Consider the following 8,323-nt stretch of genomic DNA (forward strand, 5'->3'; position numbering starts at 1 on the left):
AGGCTCTCCAAGGCTAGCTCGCCATTACCCATCTGTTCCTTCAGGGGACATACCTTCGGGCCTGGATGAACCTCTTCACTAGTGTCATCTTGCTCTGTAGCTGGGCTAGCTTGGTCTCTTGGTCCAGGGGGCTCTTGGCCTTGGCTTTAGACAGGCACTTATAGGCCTCAGTCAGTGCTCCATGGGCCTTGTCATAGTTCTGGTATTCATCAATCTCCACCTGGACCAAAGAGACCCATGAGGGCTACAGGGCTCTGCTGAGGCCCTGAAATCCTCTAGAACCCTGAAGCTGGTCCATACCTGGGCACAAGCATCATAGAAGCCAGCCAGGAGGTCCAAGGCTCGTCCTTTGGTGTAGAAGCTAATGATATTCTTCATGATCTCTGGCTCCTTCCGCCAGTCCAGGGACTGTAGGTAATTGGCAGCCATGATGTAGATCTCTTTCTGTCTTGAGACGCCCGCAAAGAACACGATTTTCTCAGTGTCTCCAGATCTGAGCAGTGCTCTCATGGCCTAGGCAGAGAAAGGGCCAGGGCTCAGGTGAGAAGGTTGGGTTTTGAAAACTCCAAGACAATGCAGTTCCAGTTGGCTAATGGGTCCCAATGCTATCAGTCTAGGTCCACAAAGCAGCAGCCTCTGTGGTCACACTCCCAGTCCTTCAACATCCTAGCTAGGAAGGCTGCTCCCTGCCCAGGCTACCCAGGAGTACATGCAGCAGCAGGGTAAATGCCCAAATTCCCAACATATGGCCCGGTTGAGATATACTGGCCCAGACAGACTCACCTTTAGCTTGTTCCCAGCTTGCGTGTACTTCTTGGTGGCCAGGTGATAGTTGCCCTGGCGCATACAGCAGTTTGCAATCTGCTCTAGCAGCTCACGCCGGGACTCCTCAGACAGGTCCTTCGAGTCCTTGGACACAGTCATCTTCTCTGCCATCTCCTCAGTGATGGTCATGTTCTGCTCTAGGCACAGCTGCAGAGCCTCATGGTACTGCAAGAGTGCCAGAGAAACAAAGGCAGACTGTGACTGAGCTGTTGAGAGGGCCTAGATTTACCTTCACATCTGTCACTCCTTCAGAGGAAGCTGGGGTCTGACTCCATGCTGGCTACTGCCCATCGTTGAGTCTGACATAAAAAGGACCAAGCTAAGGGATAGATGCAGACTCAGACATGTTACTTTGCTCATGCTATTAACAATCCAGACTCAGAAGAAGAATGTATTTGCTGTGGGGGCAAAACCCAACAATGTATATGTTTTCATTAAAAAACATATACCTCAGAGTCAGGTGCATGCCTGTTGTCCTAGTGCTTGGGAAGACGAGGCCAGAATGTGACTTAGAGCCAGCTTGAGCTACACTGTGAGTTCAAGGCCGTGTCTCTAAGTTTTAGAGATAGACACTTTCTCAAAACCAAAACAATAACAACCAATCCCCCTGCCCCCACCCCCTATGTTGGGCATGGTGTCATATGCTTATGGCTCTAGCTACTTCAGAGGCTCCGGCAGGAGGATGACTTGAGCCTAAGATTTTGAGGCTAGCTTGAGAGACTATCTCAAAACTCAAACAAGCCCCCCAAAAACGGGACATTCTATTGTGTGCACTTTATCAATTGCGAGTGTGCGCGTGTACACACACACACACACACACACACACACACACACACACACTTTACTGCCTAGTTAGAACTGAAGAGGTGTGGTGGTGGTTCAGCTGCCCCCGTAGCAGCAGTGTTGCTGTATGCTGATGTACAATGCTGGGTGAATTGCTATGATCCCCTTGACTTCCAGCCCAAGTTGCAGCCATAGTTTTCTTGAGACTTTATAACCAAAGAGAGACAGCAGAACGATTTCCCACCCAAAGCTCCCACCATCCCTGTACCTTCTTGGCAGCCAGTAGAAGCTCCACCGCCTTTTCAAACTGTCTGTGCTCAATGCAGAAGTCTGAGCAGCGGGCCAGGAGAGCAGGATCTGACTTCTCATCCAGGTCCTCTGCTATGAGCTGCAGTGCTGCAAACTGCTGGGTGGTGAAGGCCAGCTCCAGGGCTTTGGAAAAGTGTCCAGCCTATGGGCAGTAGGGGGAACTTATGTGCTGCTTGTGTTCCCTAGCCAGGCCTCCCGGAGTTTCATGAGCATAGGTGTCTCTAGTCTCTGCAGGTCCCCAATCAAGGCTAAGTGCTCACCTTGTGGTACAGCATGACAGCCCTGTCCATCTGCTCGCCCTTCTCCTCATAATACCGGGCTGCCTCAATCATGTCCTCTGGGGAGCTCAACAGGGCCAAGTTCATGAGCTGGTCATCTAAGCCATTCTCCTGCAGGGAAGAAGGTGTGGTTCTGAGGCAGTTCTGGCTGGCACACCCAACCTGATTTAGATTTGTGAATGCGGCTGTGTGGGGTGTGTTGGTATCACCAACAGATCTGTGGCAGCTGAGTTTTTAAGAAGCACCAGACCTTACTAGGTCAGTGTACCAGGATGTTTAGATACTTCTTTGTTCTATTTTACAGAGTATTACAACAAATACCCGAGGGTAGGGATAACTCCAGAAATGAGACCTGAAGTAGGTACTCATAAAAATGTCCAACAGCTTTTGATGAGTCTGTCTGCAAGGCTGTAACCCACGTGTCTTACGACTGCCTTAGGAGCCCTGGGTATGAGTGACAGCATGGGAGGAGAAGAGAAAGGAGGGCAAAGAAGAGCCACAGTGACCATGGGAGCCAGTAGTGGGTGTCCGCATTCCCAGTGCAGGCCTTCACCCTCTGTTTGAAGCACTCTTAATAACGCTGAAGTCAGCAACAAGTGTGGGGAGAGGAAGAAGCCCTGTATACATGTGTGTTGTTGACACTGGGCACAGCCCATGACAAGGAACCCAGTGCCCCAGACCCACAGAAATGGCAAAGCCTCTCCCTGGCCTGTGTAATGGTGATGGTGTGCACAGAAAGAGTTGGCTGCAGTCCCCCCACCCCCACCCCAGGTGTTCACATCCCTAGACTGCTCCCCTGCAGAGACTTCTTACCATGTCTGCCTGACGCGCCCCCCCCCCACTGTATACAATAATAAACACACTGAGTTTCTGGGTTGCTAGTGGATGTTCTCAGATAGAAATAGCACAGCTCACCCAGTCCCGGCTGTATGTGTGTCTGAGATTTCCTCACCTTGTAATTGCCCCGGTCAAGTTTCCAGGGCCAATCGGTGCAGGATATGGCACAACAGAGCACCATCTGCCTGGCCAGCCCAGGTGGAACCACATACCTTGCACAGGCGGATGGCATTGTTGAAAGCCTGTGCCCGAGTGTAGAAGTGCACTGCTTGTTTGACCTCATCCTGGCTCTCGTACTGCCGGGCAAGGTGGTAGGATGCAGCCCAGTCTCCAGTCTCATTGGCTATCTCAGCAGCCTAGAAAGACCCAGCACCCAGGTCTTATCTCCGTCCAGCTGCCTCACTCCACCCAGCTAGGCCCACTCCCACAGGATGCACTGTGATAAGATAGTTTCAAAAATATCTTATTGTTATGTGTATACATCTGAATATATGAATGCAGTGTCTGTGTATAGTCACAGAAGAAGCCACACATCCCCTCCCCACAGCCAGACTTAACAGGTAGTTATGAGTTATCCCACATAGGTGCTGGAAACTCAACTCTGTCCTCTGCAAAGGCAGAAAGTACTCTCACACTGTCTCTCCACATCTCCACCCCCTAATTTTCCTTTTTTTAAAATTAAAAATGTACACACACACACACACACACACACACACACACACACACGGAGTCCAACTGAGGGCCTCATATACAACAGGCAAGTGCTCTATCTCCATGCCGCTCTTACCTTCTGAATGTTGCCCTGGAAGCAATGAATACGGACCAGGGAGAAGTAGTCCTGTGCCAGCTCGTAGTAGCGCAATGCGGTGTCCATCTCTGCTTGGCTCTCAAGGTACTGGGCCCACCATCTCCACAAGGTCCTGCATAATAACCCTCAGAGCTCAGGTCTCAGTCCCACTGGAACTGACACTCTGCACCACTGCAGCATGAAGCTGGAAGGGACAGATCTGGAGTCTCTTGGATCAGGTGCCGCCCCAGCTGGCCCCATGGGGACACTTACTTGTCCTTCATCCTGTTGATGTAGAGCTCCAGCGACTGCAGGTCTTCTGAGAGCATCCTGGGTACCTCAAAACGGTGGGTGTCTGACTTCTCATAACTGTGGAGGAGAAACTGTTCCCTTTTGCTCCATGATCAGGGGCTCCTTCACAGAGTACAGGCAGCTGGCTGCGAGCACTACGCCTGACCTGCAACCCTGGGGTCTGTGCACTGTTGAACATTTTGTGCTGTGTGGACAAGAGTCTTAGCCCAACTTCAGAGCCCATCACTAAAATGCTAGATCATGAACATGACTAAGCACACTCAACCAGCTTTGGAATGGGTTTCCTGTGGCTGTATCCCTGGGGCACATTTTTCCTCAGGGGTTTCCCAAGCCTCGTGTGTACCACACTGACTGACACACAGGGTCAAACCTCCCCTCCCACCACAGAACCAGGCTCCTGGACAGCTCCTATGGAAGATCACATGGGCCGGCCTGAGGCAGGTCTTCCTTTTAGAACTGCCAGGGCCATCTAACATTACCTGGGGGCAGATGGGACAGTCACAGCCAGGCTCCATCCCTACCCAGGTCCCACTCACTAGCTGAGGGCCAGGCCACAGTCCGCGCTGGCCTCAAGGTGCTTGGCGTAGTTGTAGTAGGTGGTGCGTAGGTGCACACGGTCATGGAGCTCCGCCACCTCCACGGCTTTCTGCCACTGGTCTGAAGCCTGGTAGAACTTGTTCAGGAGGTCGTAGCGTTTGCACTTTTTATACAGTTGTTCAGCCTCCTCCTGGGGTTAAAGAGAGATCACACATTGGACATAGTGCTGATGGCTTAGAAAGGTCATAATAGGAGAAAGGGCGATGGTCATGGCCTGGCTGTAAGAGTGTAACTCTGTTGTGAAGTTCACATCACAGAACAGGACAACAGCTGTCCCAACAAGCTCAGGACAAAGAAGCACAGCACACCTTGAGAGCACACACTTGAGATGCACATGGACACCATGCACAGAGCTGCAGTCAAGAAAAGCAATGCATACCCAAGTGATACTCTAGTCACCTGTTAGTGTGAGACCTGTTCACTGCCAAGGTGAACCTTGCTACAGCCCAGCAGGCCTCTGGTGAGGTCCTGCAGAACTTCTGAGCTCCCCTATGAATAAGGATATCCTTCGGGTGCGTTCCAGATATGCAGCATGAGTGTAGGTGGAATCCCTGCTCAGAGGTCTGTCCTTGTATCTGCAGGCACACTAAGTCAAGGCTGAGGCCTCTGACTGTGGGGAGCGTGTCAATATCTTCCCTCCGGGAAAGCAAGTATGTGGTGAGCTGAAACTGATGGAGAAGGAGGTAGCCCTGCTGAAACCAGAGGCCTTAGGACACCAAGCTGATGATTTAGGGTATTCTGAGGGACTTCTGTTTGTAGCTACTCACCTGACAGGAATAGCCTGTCTCCCTTCTGCAGGCCCCAGGCCCCAGGAGACCAGTAGGCAGACTTCCTATTCACTTGCCAGCCCCTCACCGCCATCTCCTTGGCCTCTTGTTTCTCGACTCTAGCTGAGGAGGGTCTATGCTTAGCAATCTCTGCCCTTTTTACTGCAGGCTGTTTGGCTTTCTGTCCCCTGGTGATGTCTGTGTGCCTGGAACTGGGACTACTCACCAGCATGCCCAGCTGTATGGCCAGCATAGCCACTCTGGCCTCCATTTCCGGCTCCCGCTCTGCTTCCCGCAGTGCTCTGGCCCCACGGGCATGGCCCATGTTCCCTAGGCACACCTTGGCAACATCCAGCCTTTGAGTCTTCACACACATGCGTGCCATGTTTTCCCAGACAGCTTCACTATAGACAGAGGATAGGAGGCTCTGTCAGCTTCCAACCCAGAGCTTTGGGTGCCCAGCAGCTGACAGTGCCCATAACCGCCAAGCAGGGGCCTACATTGGACTGTATAGAGTCTACACAGTAAGACTGAGGACTGGCCACCACATGCCTATTGCTTAAATAAGGAGAGAGAGGGATCCTGAGTCTCCTCCCGGCATGTCTTACACAGTGTCCTTGGTCTTGAAGGCCTCTGGAGAGGACAGACAGTCTTCTGTTACTGCCCCTGTGCTACTCTGTCTGCTCAGCAACAATGGCTTTCCTAATTGTGAGCATTCACTGAGTCCGGTCAAAGAACCTCTTGCTCACAAGTGAGCCACGGGTTCTATGGAGCTTTCCCAAGCAGTCCTAGTGTTGAGGACTCTACACAGGAAGAAGGGGCCATGATAGCCTTCCATCATTCCTCCTAGAGACGCACAAGTTGGTGTTTCAGAAGGTGGAAGGGGAGGGGGAGGAGCCCACAACCCCAACTCAATCCAGGGGCCTGGAGCAGGGCCAGCTCCTGATGTGTGACTGGACAGTGGTCCCTCATTTTGATGTATTCCACTGTGAGCCTGGATCTTCATGGAAAGCCCCTGCCTCAGACAAAGAAGCCTTTTGTAAACATATAGCTCAAGACAAATATTGAATAGAAGTGGAAAAGGAAGTCAGTTTGCTCTCTACCAGTCCTCCTCTGCTTAGGCTAACAGGAATAGGTCTTCCTATTGTGCTATAGCACAGGCATGCACACACACCTGCAGCTAACCTCTCTTGTCACACACACTGAGACCCCGAGAGACACAGACAGACAGACAGACAGACACACACACACACACACACACACACACACACACACACACAGCAGCAGCAGCAGCAGCAGCCATGAGGCCTTAGGGGATGCAGGCAGCAGCATCCATGTAGAGGCATTTACCTCCGCCCCTCCCATCACATTCCAGAGCGCCCCCCTCCCCCCAGATAGAGCCTGGCTAGAGAAGCAGCCTCCTTCCAGGAAGTGGGGCAGGGCAGGTCTGTCCTTTCCCAGCTACACAGATGTGGCGGAACTAAGGAACTTGGAGGGCTGCTGGCCACACAAGGCTGCTGTTGTGATGAGTAGGGCTATAGCACAACTGTTGGCAACATTGTCCACAAAGAAGGATGGGAGGGAGGGTTCTCCATCTGTTGGGCCAAGCAGTACTGAGAGCAGCTAGATGACCCATGGATGACCCACATCTTCGATTTCCCTGAGATGAACAGAGGTGGAAGCACCAATTGTGTTGGCTCAGGCACTGGCTGGGGTTGGGGTGGCCACCACATGACAGCAACACCGGGTTGAGGTGCCAGGCTAGGAGAGAGGGAGGCATGCATGCCTAAATCCCAAACCCAGCCAGCTGTGGAGGGCTTCAGCCCCCCTCCCCTGCCCCTGCTCTCCCTGTTGCAAGCTTCTCGCACACTGGTCTACAATTCCCAGGACAGGCAAGAGCTGTTCTGGAGGCGGTGACACGGGAGCTGGGCTAACGACCCCTAAGAAGGGCCAGTCATTGGGCAGCACCTTTCTGATGTATTTTTGCAGCAGGTGGACTCACTGACCTTGTGCTTTTTGGCTTTGGAATTCAAATGACTCATGGTAGCCATGAGGCAGCATATGTGGCCAAGACCTGCTCAATGCCACATGGTCCCAGCTGCGGCAGCAACTATGACCATATGACACACTGGTGTTAGAGGCTGGTCATCCCTAGATGACCAGCAAATCCCACTCTTTAAATGGCAACTCCCTACTATCCTTTTGTTTGGTCTCTCACAGGGATCTGTGGGACTGGTAAGTTTGGAATCTCAAGGCAAATTCTTGGTTCTCCTGGTACAACTCCAGGGAGCTACACAGAACTTTGAGAAGAGACAAGGGTCTGCCAGTGCCTTCCCCAGTCAGCTGGGCTAGCTGAGTGTGAGGTATGGGCAGTCATGTCTACAGCAAGATGGTAGCTATATATGAGACTACAAAAATCATCCCAAGCTGGGCGGTGGTGGCACACACCTTTAGTCCCAGCTCTCAGGAGGCAGAGGTGGGCGGATCTCTGTGAGTTGGAGGCTACTCTGATCTACAGAGTAGGTTCCAGGACAGCCAGGGCTGTTACACAGAAACCATTTCAGAAAAACAAAAAACACAAAAACAAAGGAAAAAAAACTTGTTTCTAACTAGTTTGTGCGCTTATACTCTTAAAAAGTGTTTACAAAGATAAACATAGTGATAATACACCTTTGATCCCAGCACTCAGGAAGCAGAGGCAGGTGAATCTCTGAGCTTGAGGCCAGCCAGGTCTACACAGTAAATTTCAGGACAGCCAGGGCTACATGGTGAGGCTCAAGAAAATGAAACCAAATTTTCTCTTGCTGCCTCCTAAAGCCTGGTGTGGG

At 51.8% G+C, this 8,323-nt stretch overlaps 1 protein-coding gene across 1 annotated transcript in view; it reads right to left on the reverse strand.

Moving 5' to 3' along the window:
* The window catches only part of Ift140 (intraflagellar transport 140), a 76,859-nt gene that overhangs the window by 3,890 nt on the left and 64,646 nt on the right, over positions 1 to 8,323 (reverse strand). Inside the window, exons 19-28 of the mRNA XM_052194623.1 lie at positions 5,722 to 5,899; positions 4,668 to 4,858; positions 4,093 to 4,188; positions 3,820 to 3,952; positions 3,245 to 3,388; positions 2,178 to 2,306; positions 1,877 to 2,059; positions 784 to 990; positions 301 to 513; positions 54 to 220 (exon numbers count right to left, since the gene is read on the reverse strand). Of these exons, the coding sequence (XP_052050583.1) occupies positions 54 to 220; positions 301 to 513; positions 784 to 990; positions 1,877 to 2,059; positions 2,178 to 2,306; positions 3,245 to 3,388; positions 3,820 to 3,952; positions 4,093 to 4,188; positions 4,668 to 4,858; positions 5,722 to 5,899 (1,641 nt within the window). The remainder of the gene's footprint in view (positions 1 to 53; positions 221 to 300; positions 514 to 783; positions 991 to 1,876; positions 2,060 to 2,177; positions 2,307 to 3,244; positions 3,389 to 3,819; positions 3,953 to 4,092; positions 4,189 to 4,667; positions 4,859 to 5,721; positions 5,900 to 8,323) is intronic.

The sequence above is a fragment of the Apodemus sylvaticus genome, chromosome 10 (assembly GCF_947179515.1).
Source record: "Apodemus sylvaticus chromosome 10, mApoSyl1.1, whole genome shotgun sequence".
NCBI classification, from domain to species: Eukaryota; Metazoa; Chordata; class Mammalia; order Rodentia; family Muridae; genus Apodemus; species Apodemus sylvaticus.